The sequence below is a fragment of the Euleptes europaea genome, chromosome 7 (genome assembly GCF_029931775.1).
Source record: "Euleptes europaea isolate rEulEur1 chromosome 7, rEulEur1.hap1, whole genome shotgun sequence".
NCBI classification, from domain to species: domain Eukaryota; kingdom Metazoa; phylum Chordata; class Lepidosauria; order Squamata; family Sphaerodactylidae; genus Euleptes; species Euleptes europaea.
In genome coordinates, this window is record NC_079318.1 from 28,622,798 (window position 1) to 28,641,952 (window position 19,155).

A 19,155-nucleotide genomic window follows, 5' to 3' on the forward strand; every position below is an offset into this window, starting at 1 on the left:
ATTCAGCATGTTTTGATTGTGGTGAGCATTTAACTTTGTGTATGCCAGTGGGCAAATAGTGGCAATTACTGTGAGTTCCTTGTTAATCTGTTCTACGGACCTCTGTAGGCACTAGAAATATTCATAGAGTTTGATGTTCATGACTTCATAATTGATCCATTTATAGCCCTACATGGTTTCCATATGTGTCCCCTAATATGAATATACAAACAAATTTCATGTAACAAATGAAATGTAAAGAAGTTACATCTGAGTTAACTTCTTTCTAGTTCAACTTAAAACAGACGATGTTATCTGTAGATAGACAAGTGGTTAGGGTTGCCTGGTTCCTCTTCGACACTGGTGGGAAGTTTTGGGGACAGAGCTTGAGGAGGGCGGGGTTTGGGGAGGAGAGGGACTTCAATGCCATGGAGTCGAATTGCCAAAGTAGCCATTTTCTCCAGGTGAACTGATTTCTGTTGGCTGGAGATCAGTTGTAATAGCAGGAGATCTCCAGCTAGTACCTGGAGGTTGGCAACCCTACAAGTGCCCCTAGTATTTTTCCATGCCATAAATCAGAAATCCAGAACACAGAAATCCACAGAACTTCTCTGTTTCCTATTATAGTAGATAAATGGAGGACCTATGAGAATTGTGGGGGTGGGATCCCATCCTTTTTATTTATTTTTATTGCTTTTATAATTAAACGCACAAAAAATAAAAAAAAAATCATAATCCAATACAAATAAAAAAACATAAAATGCACAAAAACATATACAGAGCACTATTACGAGCAATGCTAATACATTATTATTTACTATCTTTTCTTTTTAAAAAAAGCCTAAAGTGCCCAAAACCCTACCACCCACCTATGTGCCCTTCACCATTGAACTTCCGGAGGAGTGTTATGACAATATATAAAAACCTGTTGTTATAGTCATTAATTAAAAAACACATTGAACTATAATTCATTAACTATACCTTTAAAATCCGTTTTTGCCAATTTATCCCAATATGCGGTGGCCTTTAACCATGTGTGTTTAAATTCATCCATATCTTTACCATGTAAAGAGTCTGTAATTTTGGCCATCCGCCTATACATCCATAATTTTTCTCTCCACTCTTTAATTGAAGGTTTATTTGTTTGCTTCCATTTTTTAGCAATTGTAATTCTGGCAGCAGCGAAACTATATTGACATATGACTCTGTCACCTTTACCTAAATCTTTTTTCGGAATACCCAAAAAACAAAAGGCAGGATTTTTTTTCATTTTTAATTTAGTCAAATTATTAGTTTCATTTAAAACTAATCACCAAAATCTCCTAATTTTTTTGCAAAACCACCAAACATGCATGAATGTGCCTATATCTGTTCCACATTTCCAACAAAGAGCCTCATCCTCTTTTTTCATTTTACTTAATAGTACTAGGGTTATGTACCATCTATAAAACATTTTGTATAATTTTTCTCTTATTTCATTAGTAATAGTAAATTTAAATTCCTTTTTCCACAAATTTTCCCATAATTCCAAATCTATATTATAACCTAAATCCCTCATCCATTTCACCATCACTGGTTTAATCCTTTCCTGTTATAAATTCATTTCTATCAATAATTTATAAATCCTTCCTATCAATCCTTTATTACCCTTAGATAATATAATCTCAAATTTAGATTTGGTTTGATTAAAACCCATCCTATTATCTTTACTAAATACATCCCTTAATTTATAGTACATAAACCAATCCTTAATTTGAAGTTCTCGAGTTTTCAACATCCATATCCCGTCTTTATATTCTATCATTTCTCTGTATTTATTGCAATCCAGAATTAAATGTGCACCCCTTCTCATTAAGGCTTCTATGGGGTTAATCCAACCGAGAGTTTTACTTTCAAAAAAACCTTTATATTTATTCCACGTTTGTAATAAACTTTTCCTAATAATATGGGAATTAAATTCTTTATTTACTTTCTCCTTCCCATACCATAAATATGCGTGCCACCCAAATCGTAATTTAAATCCCTCTAATTCTAATAACTTCGGGTTCTCTAAGAGAATCCAATTTTTTATCCAGGTGAAGCAAGCTGCTTGATAGTACATTCTCAAATCTGGCAATCCCAACCCTCCTGTTTCTTTCAGTTCTATTAAATTATTATATGCTATCCTATGTCTTTCTTTACCCCAAAGAAACCTCAAAATATCTTTCTTCCAATCATCAAATATCTGAGCACCTTTCACTATTGGTAAGTTTTGAAACAAAAAAAGCATTTTAGGTAGTAACATCATTTTTATTACTGAGATTCGTCCCCACAATGATAACGGTATTTTTTTCCAACTTTTCAAATCTTTTGTTATCTGTTGCCATTGATGTACATAATTATTTTGAAATAAATTGAGATTATTATTCAATATCCATATACCTAAATATTTAACTTTATGTTCAATACTAAATCCTGTCTTTTTAGTTAATATTGTTGTTGTGAGAGAGTCATATTTTTGACCAATATCTTAGTTTTAGTTTTGTTAATTTTAAAACCTGAAAGCTTTCCATAAACCTCCAAAATTTTATTCCATCTATCAATTTGCTCAATCGGATCAATAATTCAGATGGATCAGTTCAGTTTGGAAAAAACACATTCACTATGACATCTCAAATGTTGTATTCCATGTCACTGTGACTGTTTTCTTACTCTTTTCCTTTGTCTTCCAATACTGAAAGAAAGTTTTCAAACTGCGTCACTCCACTGGCAAAAAGCCAAAAGTCACAAATACAGAGCGTAATGAAATTATAGCTAGTCCAGTGTTATCTCCTTCAGAAACACCTCTGCCAAACACCCCAGTCTGATATTTTAAGAAATAAAAAAAATGCTGTAATCAACTTGCATGTGAAATCGGATCCCTCCTCGCTCTCCAGCTGTCCCTTTAAGATGGCGCCGGCTCTTCAGCGGGACCCGTCAGAGCAACCACCGCCGATTTCTCGGCAGCTATTGCTCAGATGATGGGGCCGCCACCAGCTCCCAATTCTGCATCCCCTCTTACTCCGAGGGGTGCCGCTTGCCGGTTTTGATGGGGGCAAGTTCAATGCCCCTGGGCAGCGGTCAGCTGGAGCGCTGCTCCATGCTTGCGGCGGGGGGGTCGTCCGACCCGGAAGTGGATCCCATCCTTTTTCTTCCACCACTCCCTTCCTGGGCTGCCCACTCACTGAACAGCTTGCTCACCGCCAGAGCTGCAGCCAATGGTGGCTGGGTCATGCAGGGGTAACTGGCTCTCCCCTCCTTCCACCCATCCATCTGCTTCCCTGGCACATGCAGTCGCTACAACTTTCTTCTTCTTCCAGCTTTCACCCTTGCTTGCTCATCCAGCATAGGCAGCGGCTCCTCTGCCTGCCACAGCCACCCAAAGGGGATACTATCTTATGTTGGCTATGCAAGTGCAGACAACATTCCTCTCTTGGAAGGGGATTTTAAACCCCCCAATTTTGTGGGATGCCCCCTCGTTCTGCAGAATACTTAGGGTTGCCAGGTCCCTCTTTGCCATCAGTGGGAGATTTTTGGGGCAGAGCCTGAGGAGGGTGGGGTTTGGGGAGGGGAGGGACTTCAATGCCATAGAGTCCAATTGCCAAAGCGGCCATTTTCTCCAGGGGAACTGATCTCTGTCGGCTGGAGATCAGTTGTAATAGCAGGAGATCTTCTGCTATTACCTGGAGGTTGGCAACCCTAAGAATACTCTCTATCTCCCTATACTCCCCATTCTCTGGTTTTTTTCATGTAAGATGTAGAAGTAAAATGTATTTGATTATTCTGTGTTCCTTTGTTTGTTTCTCTTGACTGAATGATTGTAACTGAATCTGCCAAGTTCCCCCCCCCCCACCCGTTTTTTTGCTTTCCCTTGCACATTTGATGAACATCCTGCTCTGAGTTTGCTCTTCATATGTCTTCCTTGGCAGATCTTCTGACATCTTGAGTTCATCCAAACTCCTTAGCGATTCTCACAGATTTCTTTACATTTCATCCAAGTCACATCTTCCATGCATATACGGATCTGTCTGCTCTTGGTAGACAATTTTACATAAAATATCTTTCTCATAAAAAGGACCATGACCTCCACTGTAATCCTAGTTTCAGTTTTCTCATAGGCAGGTATACACAATGATAACTTTACCTCAGGTAAAGATAGCCTAAGAGCCCCGTGGCGCAGAGTGTTAAGCTGCAGTACTGCAGTCCAAGCTCTGCTCACGACCTGAGTTCGATCCCAACGGAAGTTAGTTTCAGGTAGCCAGCTCAAGGTTGACTCAGCCTTCCATCCTTCCGAAGTCTGTCAAATGAGGACCCAGCTTGCTGGGGGTAAAGGGAAGATGACTGGGGAAGGCACTGGCAAACCACCCCGTAAACAAAGTCTGCCTAGGAAACGTTGGGATGTGACGTCACCCCTTTAAAGATATCATAAGGTTTGCAACTGACTAGTTGGGGAAGTTGGAATCTACATACAGATTTTACGATAAACCACTATTTTTTAACCCACCGTTTAATTTCTTCCAGTTTATTGTGATATTTGAATGTAGGCTGACAACCAACTTTGGCTTATTCTTCAGGTGGTTGCACAGTGCAAAGAAAAAACCTAGCTGCTACAGCTACACTCAGCTATCCAAGGTGCTTTTTCAGGACACTTGCTCTCTCCCATTGCCTTCTCTCTACGCCTTCTCCATGCTGTGTTACTTCAGCGTTTCAGGAGAAATTTTAAAAAGTAGTGTGACAAAAGATCTCAGTTAATAACATAATTTGCTGCCAGCATACATCATAGAAATGGCTCTGCACAAAATGTTATTACAGTCAAAGAAAGTTCACAATCATACCTACTGACATACTGTCCTCCTCATAAAGAGAGCCCCCCCCAGTCAAACTATTTATATCCCAAGAAAGACTGAGTGATCTGACAATAATGAATTTCTTCACAAACTTTTGTTTTGTTTGAGGGGAAAACAAGGTGAGGCAATTTGGTTAAATAAAGAAGAAGAGTTGGTTTTTATATGCCGACTTTCTCTACCACTTAAGGAAGAATCAAACCGGCTTACAATCTCCGTCCCTTCCTCTCCCCACAGCAGACACCCTGTGAGGTAGGTGGGGCTGAGAGAGCTCTAAGAGAGCTGTAAATAGCCCAAGGTCACCCATCTGGCTTCATGTGTAGGAGTGGGGAAACTAACCCAGTTCACCAGATTAACATCTGCCGCTCATGTGGAGGAGTGGGGAATCAAACCCGGTTCTCCCCATCAGACTCCACCACTCCAAACCACCGCTCTTAACCATTACACCACGCTGGCTCTCATGAGTGATGGCTGTTTTGTTTGGGAGAAAAGGTTTAGGGAATTCAGCAAAGTACTGGACAGAAAATAGGAGGATGAATGACAGTCCTTAGCAAGGAGAAAGAGATGATGGTAGCAAAGGTTTAGCTTGCCCTATATTAACCTATTTATTACAGCTCATGAATGAGTGAGTTGCATATATAGTGAGGTTTTGTTGGAATCTGTGTAATGCAAGAGTAGGATAAGGTAGCACAGGTATGCCAGTTTGAACAAATGGGTATACATCTCCTCCCCCCCCTCTAAAAATCAATCCTTTCTGAAAAATTCTTGAATCAAAATGTGTTAAGCTGCAGTCCAGAGAAAACTGGGAATGCTTATGGCCAAATCAAATTCTTGGCAAATGCCCAAACCTGTGTTTGAAAAGGTAAAGCGGCTGCAAGAGCTAGAGGGAAGAACGGGTGGGCAGGAAGGCTTGGTTCCACAGGTGTTCACTGATTCTTTCCTGAAAAATGATTTGTGGCTGTTGCTCAAATAGGTACCCATGCAGGGGCTGTAATGTGCAAAATGTCCTTTACATGTGTAAGACTAAGCACACATCTCCTGGGCAATTAACTTTGGGGTCATCTATCAATGGATACCAGAGTCCCAGTTCGAGGCAGCACTCCAAAAGAATGAGGGAGAAAATAACTCATAAATAAGAAAGATCTTTATTCCCTTAATGAGATATGGAAAAATGGAATGGCAAGAATAACAAAAAAGGATAGTACAATAAACAAATGCAAAATCTGTATATATGCCTACCTGCCTATGAGCTGTTTACTGGGGGAAAACCTGACTAGCAGTAAGGTGCTTTGGGAGAATAAAAGGGGGACAGTAAATATACGAGCCTGATCCTGAAAGAGAAAAAAAGGACAAGGATGAAGTTCTAGGGTTCAAAGGAGGGGAAAGCTCAGTAATTTCAGTCAAAGAGTGGGGGTCCAGAAAGTGAACCTACCATAAAACTGGGGAAGCCGGCTTGGGTCCAAAAACCTACAAAGGTAGGTCTGGAGGATGATTTTTATACACCTTTAATTCTGTCAACAGAGAGGCAGTGACTTTGCTTGGACAGGGTGGGACTTAGAGGTGAAACTCAAAATCTATTGGACAGTTTGAAAATAACTGCTAAAGTTGTCCCACAAGGGACACTTGGATGATTGAGATTAATGATTCAGTTATGAGAAGAAGCTGAGATGTCAATGAAATTACTCAGGCTGACAATGGTTGGATCAGGGTTGGAAGCCCTAGGAGCTTAATTGGATTAAGTTGGGGAGTGGAGGGGTTTTGGCAAAGTCAAGAGCCTTAGTTATTGTACAGCAAGCGTGAGATAATTATAGCCAGAGGATGAGGGAGCTATGGAAGCTTGAGACCAAAGATCTTTTATCAATGTACTCCATAAAGCATTCCAGCAGGTGAGCTACTCCCTTTTTAGAGTGTCTAGGGGAATTTCTTCCAGGTTCAGGGCCCCCCAATTTAATATCAATCTGAATATTTTATCCAGGCCTCTGGCAGTCTTTAGGGATTAACAATGGTGGTGGTCCCCATGGGGGGGGGGGCGGTCTCATAGGTACCGTATTCTAGCCTTCCTCTCCCTCAGTGTGGGTTTGTTTCTGGTCCTGGAACCCAGCTAGGTGAAATAGGTTAAATTCCTGAGAGAGGAATAACATAATACAGACAACAGGCAGGGAAAGGCGTAACTTACCTCTCTAACCCTGCAAACTCACCCCCTGAACTAGCATTACAAGACAAACTTGAGATTGGAACCCTATGTTGCCTCATAATTAGTGGTCCTGCCTTAATTCCAATGTAAGCAGTGTGTCTTGAACGATATTAAATATTAAATTTCAATAGGATTAAGGCATGCCTACCCTTAATCACTATTGATCTTTCTGATTCTTTCCTTTCTTTCTTGGCCAAGATGTTATTCTAGGCTATATATTTTAAGTATAGCTAAGTTTCATCAAATAACTCTATTTAGGACTACCTCTTTTTACCTCATGGTAAAAAATTCAGCTTCAGGTATGTACTGCCAAGTCCCATTTGGTCACTCCTTTTCCAGTAGCATCAGCTCGACTTAAAATGATTAATATTGGTGACTGCAATGTGCCCTTTGTGTATGCTTCTGACAGTGCTAACAATAAGAGTTGTTCCATTAGGTTTAGATGTAAATGTTTAAATACTCATGATTTACATAAATTTAAAGCTATTTTACTTTCCCCCCCCAAAAAAAAAATTATTCCCCAAAGGAATAGCCTTCTATGCTGTAATTATATTTGTTTTGGTTGTTTGTTTTTAAAAATTGCATGGTTTTATCTCTAAGCTAGAAATCATTGTGTGGTTTTGGAAATAATATCAAATCTGTATTAGCCATAGTTGGAAATGTCTTTGACAGTATCCTTTACCCGGGTTGTAACAGGAGTGAAATGCCGGGTTGTAACAGGAGTGAAATGCTGAACCTAAAATACATGTGAATGTGGGTTGGGGGACATCTGTGAGGCCATCCTTAATGTCTAGTGATGAGCAGGGCTTTTACCTCAAGTTCTGTAGGTTATTTTAATATCATTTGTGTTCTGGATTTCTGGTTTATAATATGGGAAAATGTATTGGAAAATAATAAAATGTTCTTCTTTTTAATAGGTTGTCAAGTTATTGAGCAACAAAAGGTCACAAGCAGTTGGGATATTAATGTCCAGTCTTCATTTAGATATGAAAGATATACAGCACGGTGAGTGAAATAAATTTCTATTGGATTTTATTCACTATGATAATTTCATCTTTTTCACAGCCAAAATGACTGCCAGCCTTTGAAAAACCACAGTATGGAAAACCAGTTGCATATCATCCTAAACCCTGTTGTCTTGAAATTTGAGTACTTTGGGAATAGTGTGCTGGGAATGTTTCAGTGTTATTCCAAATAAAATGAGTAGGGGTTGGACAACAATTTCATTAATGTGTGTTGAATCCCTCTTGTCTCCTGCCTATTTAGAATGGGGTGTAGTAGATTCCAGCATTCAAGAAGAATGGATGGAATTGAAATGCTTGGTTGGTTTTAAAGGAAATAGGCTGGTTTAAAAGGAAATGGGTATGCCACAGCATCTGATTGTTTTGATGCATAACCTGTACTATGGACAAGAGACTAGAATATGGAGAAACAGAATGGTTTTCAGTTGGCAAAGGTGTCAGACGCAGATTCATCTCCCTATCTCTTCAATCCATGTTCAGAATATATCATGAGGAAAGCTGGACTAGATTTTGATATAGGTAGAGTAAAAATCGGTGGAAGGAACAATAACAGTTTGAGATATGCAGCTGAACCCACAATACTGGCAGAAAACAGTGAAGAAGAGAATACTTACAATTGCTTTCCCTTCCTCTTCCTACAACAGACACCTTATGAGTAGGTGAGGCTAAGAGAGCTCTTACAAGAGCTGTGACTAGCTCAAGGTCACCCACCAGGCTTCATGTGTAGGAGTGGGGAAACCAACCTAGTTCACCAGATTAGAGTCCACCACTCTTAACCACTACACCACAGTGAAGACCTGAAATAACTTCTGATTAAGGTTAAAGCAGAAAGTGCTAAAGCTAGATTGCAGCTGAACATCAAGAAGACAAAAGTAATGACTACTGATGGATTACACAACGTTAAGGTTGATGATGAAGAATGGAAATTGTTCAAAATTTTGTATTCCTTGGCTTCATCATCAACCCAAAGGGAGACTGCAACCCAGAAATCAGAAGGAGATGGAGACTGGGAAATGCAGCCATGAAGGAGCTAGAAAAGATTCTTAAGTGTAAGGATGTGTCACTGATGACAAAGATCTGGTTAAATCATGCTATGAGTGAAGAAAGCTGACAGGAAGAAAGTTGATTCCTTCAAAATGTGTTGGAGGAGAGTTTTACAGATACTGTGGATTATCAAAAAGACAAATAAGTGGGTTCTAGATCAAATCAAGCCTGAACTCTCTCTAGAAGCTAAAATGACCAAACTGAGGCTTTCATACTTTGGTCACATTATGAGAAAACAAGAGTCACTGAAAAAGACAATCATGCTAGGAAAAGTCAAAGGCAGCAGGAAAAGAGAAAGACCCAACATGAGATAGATTGATTCTATAAGGGAAGCCATGGACATCAGTTTTTCAAGACCTGAGCAAGGCTGTTTCTAGGACCTTTTGGATAGGACCTTTTGATGGACAGTAATTCATAGGGTTGCCCAAAGTTGAAAGCAACTTGACAGCACTTAATACTCAGACAAATATTTGGTGCCTTTCACAATGATTCCATCTTTCTTTTGCACCAGCACCCCAAATAAAGACACAAGACCACCATCTGGGTTTAACTAATTTATTTACATATCTCATCTGCATCATATTTAAATAGTCTGAATATTTCAAAAGGGTGGGTTGCATTAAGGCAGTCAGCCATTTTGTTCTTTTTTTCAGTGTCTGCCTTACTTGGCAAATCTAGCTTGGCTCCAGACTCGGCCAGCAGCATTCCACTGGCCTTGCTTATCCTGACCTGCATATCATGTGAGAAGGGTGCCAAGCCCCCTCCCCCTTCCCAATGCCCCGTGAGACTACTACTAGATTTTGTATGATGTTGCTCAGCACCAACGCTGCCCCTTCCCCAATCCCCACTCTGCCATAATGCCAGTGATGGGCTGGGCTGGACACTCCATCCATGATGCCTCAAGGTGCTTGCTGATCATCCCTGCCTGTCATGAGCAACCTGCCCAATTCTTGCAAAACTAGTTCTAGCCTAAACAGCCAAGGACCAGGACGATCTGCCTGCCTGCCTCTCCCCCCACATACGTATTAACACCCATATCCCCAGGATACTGCAAAACAGGTGAAGAAAGGCACCCCCACACCAATTAGAGAAACCTAAAAACATTCCTGCTTGGCCTGGAAATTGATGACTGGCTGTGTGTGTGCATGTTAAGTGCCATTAAGTTGCTCCCAACTCATGGTGACCCTATGAATCAATGTCCTCCAGAACATCCTATCATTAGCCTTGCTCAAGTCTTGCAAACACTTTCTTAACTGTCCAACTTTCACACCCGTATATAGTAATAGGGAACACTATAGCATGAATTAACTTGATCTTAGTTGCCATTGACTCATCCTTACATTTAGGATTTTTTTCTAGCTCCTTCATGGCTGCCCTTCCTAGACTCAATCTCCTTCTATTTCTTGGCTGCAGTCTCCCTCTTGGAGACTTTTGGATGGAGCCAAACAATAGAAAGTCTTCAACAATTTCCATTTCCTTATTGTTCAATTTAAAGCTGAGTAATTCCCCAGTAGTAATGACTACTGGGGAATTACTCAGCTTTAAGGTGAACAATAAGGAAATGGAAATTTGTCTTCTTGATGTTCACCTGTTGTCCTGCTTTGGCACTTTCCACTTTAACTTTCACCGCTAATCATTTCAAGTCTTCGCTAGTTTCTGCCAGTATTGTGGTATCATTGGCATATCTCAAATTGTTAATGTTCCTCCCCCCAGTTTCACTCCACCTTCATCTAAATTTAATCCATCTTTCCTTATGATATGTGCTGTATATAGACTGAAGAGACAGGGAAATACAATACATCCTAGTCTGACCCCTTTGCCAATTGGAAACCATACTGTTTCTCCATATTCTGTCTTAACAGTAGCCTCTTGTCCAGAGTAGAGGTTGCACATTAAAACAATGAGATGCTGTGGCACACCCATTTCCTTTAAAACCAGCCATAGCTTTTCATGCTTCACACAGTCAAAAGCTTTGTTATGATCTATGAAATACAAGCTGATTTTATTCTAAAATTATCTCATATGTTTCAGTAACCAATGTAAATTTGCTATATGATCGCTGATTCCTTTTCCTTTTCTGAATCCAGCTTGAACATCTGGCATTTCTCCTTCCATATATGGTAACAGTCTTTGTTCTAAGATTTTGAGCATCACTTTACTTGCGTGAGAAATTAATGTGATGGTCTGATAATTGCTACAGTCTTTGATGTCTCCTTTTTTGGGAATTGGAATGTAAATTGACCTTTTACAGTCTGTGGGCCATTGCTTTGTTTTCCATGTTTGTTGGCATATACTTGTTAAGATTTTGATGAACTCTGTTTCTGTGGCTTGGAATAGCTCTATAGATATCCCATTTGGTGACTAGCTAATCCCATGATATTCCAAGACAGGGCAGGTGGGTCAGAAGCAAGTGGGAAAAGCCTGTCAAAAAGTGGTAAGGGTGACTTAATTGCTCCTCAGCTTGCACTTCCACAATTGTCTGATTCCTTCAAGCCACACAATTTTCCTGTCATGCTTCATTTGAATAGGGGCAGGGACAAATAGATCCACAGCCTAACTGCTGTGAATGCCTTTTTTTTGAAAGCAAGCTCTCATTTGCTTTAAATACATTGTATTTTGCAATAAATACCTTCTAAAGACTGACTGATAGGATACCCTTGGAAGTTTCATATTAGGAAACATCTTTGAAGGTGTCTGTAATTCCTCCCTCCCCACATTCAATAATAGCTTTGCATAAAAGGTGAAAAGTGGAGTTATATTTATATGGAGTGTTCTTCATGCCTCCTAGGGTCTTATAATAGATTTAAAGCAGATGGAATGGAGCTGTGTAGTGCCAGCTTACCTATTAAATAAATATGGTTTCAAGTACATTGCAGACTTAATAAATCATGAAAACATCTTTCTGACTATCCTAGCCTACCTGTTTTAATTGCGGGTTCCGTTTGATATTTTGTTGAATGAATCACACACCGGACAACTGTTGGCGTGTGCTGTCAGTTTGCGAGCAACTTTTAATCACAATTTAAGCCTTTATTAAGTTATTTTCATGGTTACTAAACTTCCTCAAGCTCGAGCATTTAGGCTGGTAGTCACAGATCGAGGCGCCGGCACTGGCGCCAAGAAGCACTTGGTATTTCTAAAGCTGGCAGATGTAGTTCAGTTAAGTCATAGAGTGAAATCTGAAAACAATGATATGGTCCTTTCCTTCAGTCAAATATTCAGCTTGGTTTGAGTTAATAATGAGAACCTTATGAACAAAGGAGTCCGCCTAACATCTGTGTCTGTGGTAAAGCCAACACAAGTTGATTGAAAATTTGCTTGCTTAACATGCAAAGCTAACAATAATATGGCATGAATGTCAGTCACTGAAGGGGTCAAGCAATGCTATGTTTAACCTTTATCCTATTAGGATTAAGTGTATGTAATTATTCTATCCTACAAACGCTCTCATAGAAGTCTTTTTTTAAATCTTCATGTGTTGTTTGATGAAATGCATGTTTTTTGGAGAAACTAATATTTTCTGAATTATTATATCTTTTTGTTAACAACGCAAGGAGTTGGGCGAGCCTCGTTATAATTAGCAGCATTTGTGATAAATTAGAAAGGTGTGGAGACAATTGACTGGAAAGCCAACCTCTAGCAAACAAGCCCTTACGTGGCTTAAATATGCTTCTGCTTTGCATTTGTTCCCAACCACTTTCTATATAGAAAAATTTGCCATTGCTCCTGCCAGTTATAATGCTAGCAGACTTTGTTTTCCTTCTTTTTCTGTGTAGGGGGAAGAAAAAGCTTCCCAACTAAATCTAGTGAGCTACACGCTCCCAGAGGTGGCTGTATACAAAAAAAAAAAAAAAACAACTCTGCCTTAGCCCTCACCTGCAGTATGGATATATAGTAGCTCACATGTCAAGATTTTATATATATGGGGGATATGATTATTCTAACATGTAGTATATTGGGAAATCATACATGTCTACTCACCTGAAGAAACAAAGCCCATCAATATTCCCAATATTTTTCTAACAATCACTGATGCTATGCATTTCCTTTTTAAATTAAATTTTATTATTTCAAACATTACATATATAATAACACACATACCCACAATACAGTAAACACTCCATATTCGTGTGTGTGCTAAATATCTAACAAAATATCAAAAACAAGATCATAATAATACTACCTTTATTACCTTTATGAAGTGGTCCTCAGGAAGAGTCTTAGAAATAAAGCTCTTAGCCATTTCCTGGAAGCTACCTATAATGTCTTCTTAGATAGGCATAGTAAAGGGTATCTTTGAGCATAAATATTGTTGGAAGGACCATATACCATAGAAATACAGTTAATGCACAGGGATGGAATACAAATGTTCAGGATGAACTTTGAAACATGAAGTTGAAATATGCATGGCAAATGCCTGTTTGGTTTGCAACTCTGGATATAAAGAATGTGAATCTCTAATTTTTAAAATTACATTTTTTTTTCTTTTAGCATCTAAATTACTGCTGGCGCTTACATTTTCTAGTGGAGCAGAAATTTCTTGCACTATGTTTTTACTGCAATATAAACTTGGTTTTGCATCCTGCTATATCTCTGATTTTTCACATTAACTGAGCAATCCATACAGGGGGGAAGTGATAGGAGCTGACATGACCCCTGCGCCAGCGTTAGTGCCACTTGTGCTGGCTAAATTGGCACTAACGCCGCCACGGGAGAGTCTAGAAACAAATGTAATTCTTTCGATCTGGTTAAAACTTCAGCGAAACAGAACATATAAGTGCAAACGTTCAGGATTTGTTCTAATTGTAAGATTTCAAATATAACAATATCCCTCAAGCGCAAGTGGATATTATTTTTCAGTCAGTTATTATTTTTCAGTTCAGCCAGCAATCATTTTAATTTTGTTAGATACCTCTTTTTGTTCCAAATATTGAATTTCAAAATTGCTTGGATTTGGATTTCTAATGCAAGGGTTTGGTGTATTGACACAGATACATTTTCAAGCAGAGAAGCCAAGGGACTTGCAGTACCATAGAATCAGACATAATGAAGGGTTTTCATAGAGCTGCTTTGGCGCTCACAAGGGATTTTTACCAGCCCACTGGGATTCCTGATTTTGAACTGCTGGTCATAAATGATGTTTGAAACTCTGTCTGCTGTAAAATATATCTGGGATTCTGGCCGTAGTGTAGTTGGTTTTCTTTTCCTTAAACCGCATTCCTATGCTTGTTGACTTGGAAGCAACTCCCATTAGATCTGTCTGCATAGGACTGGGTTTGTTACTACCTTATATTAAAGTATGGTTTTAGATGACTGTTTGGGGAAACTTGAACACCATTAGACTGAATGTATAGTCTACTCAACATCACACATGTTTGAAATGTGATACCATCCAATATGAAACCATCCAAAACTTTATTATCAGCTACTACAGTATAGTGGGCTAACTCCTTTTGCATGTGATAAGGGTGGAGCTATAGTATAAATATACATACCTGCAAGGAACTTGCGGGAAAGGCCATCCCATTTCCCTCCACCTTTCTTTCCTCCCCTCTCCTCCACTTCTCCGCCTCTCCCTCTGTCTTCCTCCTGCCACCCCTTACCTTACTCTCTCTCCCCCATGCCTGTCAGTTTCTCTCTTTCTGACCCCCATCCCCTCATTATTTCTTTCTCTCTCATTTTGCCTCCTCAACCCCATCACTCTTTCTCTGTCTTTCTGCCTTCTCAACCCGATCACATCTCATCTCTTGCACTCTTTCTTCCCCCTACCCCATCACTCTCTTGCTCTCTTCCCCCTCCACCCCATCACAAACTCTCTCTCTTCCTGCCTCCCCATCATCACCCCCCCCCACTATTGCCACCTCTGCAGGGCCAATGGAGCTTCTTTCAACCCCCCACCATCACCACTCTCGGCAGTGAGCATGCCATAGGCCCACTAAGGATTCCCCATTCCCCCCATCACCTCTCTTGGTGTTGGCACGGCTCTTGGCAGGCCTGCTGGGGCTTGCCCTGCATTGCTGCTGGTGGTCCTGGCTAGGCTTCCCTTCCCCCACCCCAGGCCCACTAACAGAGGATTGTCTGTGCTTGCTCAGACATTTTTATTTCGGGGGGTACTAATCCCCCCAATTTATTTATTTTAGTTTCAGATTATTATGCCAACCTGCGATGTCCCCCAAGTTTGCAGAAGTGTCTGTTTTGTTTCTGTGTGGCCCCAATCCACAGATTTAGATATTCACAGGTAGGGCACACTTTCACTATTAGCATGTACACGGGAGAACCTGCAAGGACTTGCGGGAGGCATCTCATTTTCCCCCTCCTCCACTATTTCCTCTTCCCCTTTCCTGAAAACTCCCATAGCTTCTCCCCTTTTTTCTGCTTCATTCTCTTCTTCTAGGGTTGCCAACCTTCAGGTGGGGCCTGGAGATTGCCTGGAATCCCAAAAGATCTTCCAACTACAGACATCAGTTCCCCTTAGGGTTACCAGCTCCAGGTTGGGAAATTCCTGGAGATTTGAGGGTGAGGTTTGGGGAGGGAAATTACCTCAACAGGGTATAATGCTATAAACTCCACCCTCCAAAGCAGCCATTTTCTCCAGGGGAACTGTAATCTGGAGATCAGTTGTAATTCTGGGTGATCTCCTGGCTCCATCCGGAGATGGGCAATCCTAGTTCCCATGGGTGTAGGGTGGAGTCTATGGCATTATATCCTTCTGAGGTCTCTCCCTTTCTCAAACTCCACCCTCCCCAGGTTCTGCCTCCTCCAGGAATTTATTAACCTTGAATTGGCAACCTTGTGACTCCTTCCCACCCAACAGCCAAACTACCTTTATCTGCCCCTCTGTATCAAGCTTTCCCTCTCACCCCCAGCAGCCTCCATCTAGGAAAACTGTGGCCCAGTTGTGTGGCTCTGGCCAGTGGATCAGGCCCACTTGCATTATAGGGAGCCCTCAAGGACTTGTGGGGGGCACTTCACTTTCCACTGTATCCTCCTCCCTGTACTATTTCCTCTTTCCCTCCTCCTGGCAAACCCATATCCTCTCCTCTTTCCTCCTAATTCTCTCCTCAGCCATTCATAGGGTTGCCAGGTCCCTCTTCACCACTGGTGGGAGGTTTTTGGGGCAGAGCTTGAGAAGGGTGGGGTTTGGGGAGGGACTTCAGTGCCATAGAGCCCAATTGCCAAAGCAGCCATTTTGGGTGAACTGATCTCTATTGGCTAGACATCAGTTGTAATAGCAGGAGATCTTCAGCTAGTACCTGGAGGTTGGCAACCCTAGCCATTCCCCGACCAACCTTTTATCAGCCTTCTATCTTCAGCTATATTCCTTATTTATTTACTTAATTTATACCCCACTTTTTCTCACTGTGGGGACCAAAGCAGTTTACATTATTCTTCTCTCCTTCTTTTTATCCCCCCAACAACTCTGTGAGGTAGGCTTGGATGAAAGTATGTGACTGGGCCGAAATCACCCAGTGAGTTAGCACAGCAAGATGGGGATTCAAACCTTGGTCTCCAAAACCACCATCATAGGGCGGCTGCTATTGAACAGTAGCAAGCAGCCAGGCCTAATTGAGTCATGCAAGTGGGGTGGTATCAAGTCACCCAGAGGTTGCTACCAGGCCTAGGGTTGCCATCCTCCAGTTCAGACCTGGGGATCTCCCAGAATTACAACTGAACTCCAGATGACAGAGTTCTGTCCCCTTGCAGTAAACAACTGCCTTGGAGGGTGGACTCAATGACATTATATTCAGCTAAGGCCCCTCCCGTCCCAAAATCCTGCCCTCATCAGACTCCACTACAAAACCTACAGGAATTTCCCAACCTGGAGCTTGGCAGCAGTGATGATAACTGACTGTTTTATTTTTTTAAAAAAATGTACTTTAATTGAAATATTGATATTTGTATTTACAAGAGATTTGTTTCCTGAGGCAGCTAACAACAACAATAAAATGATGGCATATCTATGAAATATAGCAATATACTTATACTGGTAATGCAAAAACTGGCATCACTTAAATGGTAATAATTCTTTCCAAATGTTGTCAGTGTAATCAGGGCAAGGAGGCAACTGTAGTTTTGTCCTGAGTAGGGAGAACTCATGTTAGAAACTGGGATTTTCTAACTGAAACTACGTGCTCACAAAATTCCGTATTAGCTCTATAAAATACTGTAACGCCCACAGAGTAAGAACTAGTTAATAACACTTTCCTTCACAAATCAATTGGCTGCATTTTCAAAAAAAAAAAAAAAAATGGTTTAGAGCAAAATACCAACATAAGTGAGTAAACTAAAAAAAAGCAGCCTGAACAAATAAAAACACAAAGAACGTAAGTAACTATAAATAGTCAGTATACCAAGCTAAAGAAGAGTACATGATCTATAAATAAACCATATAGCAGAAGAAAAGGAATGGACTGAATCTCCTTTTTCTCTCTCCTTGAAGCTAGAAAGACTATGCAGTAATAGGGTTGCCAGGTCCCTCTTCGCCACTGGCAGGAGGTTTTTGGGGTGGAGCCTGAGGAGAGCGGGGTTTGGGGATGGGAGGAACTTCAATGCCATAGTGTCCAATTGCCAAAGTGGCCATTTTCTCCAGGTGAACTGATCTCTATTGGCTGGAGATCAGTTGTAATAGCAGGAGATCTCCAGCTAGTACCTGGAGGTTGGCAACCCTATGCAGTAAAGAGAGCCACATATAAGGCAGCACAACAGAAAAGGCCTTCTCCCTTGCGGTCACCAATTACTCTCCCAAAGGCAGGAGAAATCTAAGCAGGACCCTCAAAAATGTCTTAAATCATGATGCATCACAACTTCTCACCCGCAATGATAAACTACTTAACAGTAGCATGGACTATGGTACCAAGGCCTGCAACAAACCAAGATGCCAACTTTGATCTCATATAGATCCTAGCAACACCATCACTGGGCCCAGCAACGTTAGCCATACTTTCTCAGGTTCATACTCTTGCTTATCTTCTAATGTGATTTGTGCCATCACACGCACACAATGCTATTCCACCCTCTACATTGGACAAACAGGCCAGTCCCTGCGACAAAGATTAAATGGACATAAATCTGATGTCAGAAACCACAACATTCAGAAACCAGTGGGGGGGCATTTTAACCTTCCAGCAATTCAGTTGCTGATTTAAGAGTAGCAGTTCTCTTACAAAGGGATTTCAAATTGAGAATAGAAAGAGAGAATGCTGAATTACAACTAACAGTGAAGCTCAAGACAATGCATTCTCCTGGATTGAATAGAGATCTGGGATCCCTGTCTCATTACCAATGCTAATTTCTCCACCCCTACTACCCCTCTGCATATCACATTTAATCCAATCATGCATGCTAATGTCATTTACTTGCTTTTGACACTTACATTGCCATTGTGTGTCTAATTCACTCTTTTCTACTTAAGGATAGATGGAATCACATTCTAGCTGTATCTGAAGAAATCAGCTGTGGCTCATGAAAGCTTATACCTTGCCAGAAATTTGGTAGTCTTTAAGGTGCTATTGGACTCTTGCTCTTTTCTACTAAAAATGTCTTAGTTAGTATAACGATGCATGTCAGCAATAGTTTTTTGTCGTCAAACACTAATTATATCTTCATTTTTCTGACTTTGTTTTACTAATTGATTTTCATAAGTCAGGTATCTCTGGAATTACTTGATGGATGTAAACTGGATAACTTTAGAAATACTTGTTGGAAAGGATAGGAATATGTTTTCTTAAGATTCTAGGCTGTCTGGTTTACAGCGTGTAATACCTAGAGAGGCTTACAGAGAGATAATTCAGACTGTACAGATAAAGTTTGTTCATCTTTTTTCAGATGGTTACATTGCATAGAAAGACAGTGTATACTCTTAAATATTTCTGGCACAAGCTTATATTCTGGTCTTGAAGTAGAGTCAGCTTTCAGGTTCCATATTTAAATTACACACAGCGATCAACTCAGAGAATAATTATTAGCAAAATATTGTTGGTTGGTTAGCATACTCTTTAACAAGAAATGTGTTCATCCCATGATGGCCTAAATGTCTTTTAATTAAAAATGCAGT

At 40.5% G+C, this 19,155-nt stretch overlaps 1 protein-coding gene across 1 annotated transcript in view; it reads left to right on the top strand.

Moving 5' to 3' along the window:
- FMN2 (formin 2) overlaps positions 1 to 19,155 on the top strand; it is a 207,608-nt gene that overhangs the window by 79,854 nt on the left and 108,599 nt on the right. Inside the window, exon 7 of the mRNA XM_056853283.1 lies at positions 7,953 to 8,040. Within this exon, the coding sequence (XP_056709261.1) occupies positions 7,953 to 8,040 (88 nt within the window). The remainder of the gene's footprint in view (positions 1 to 7,952; positions 8,041 to 19,155) is intronic.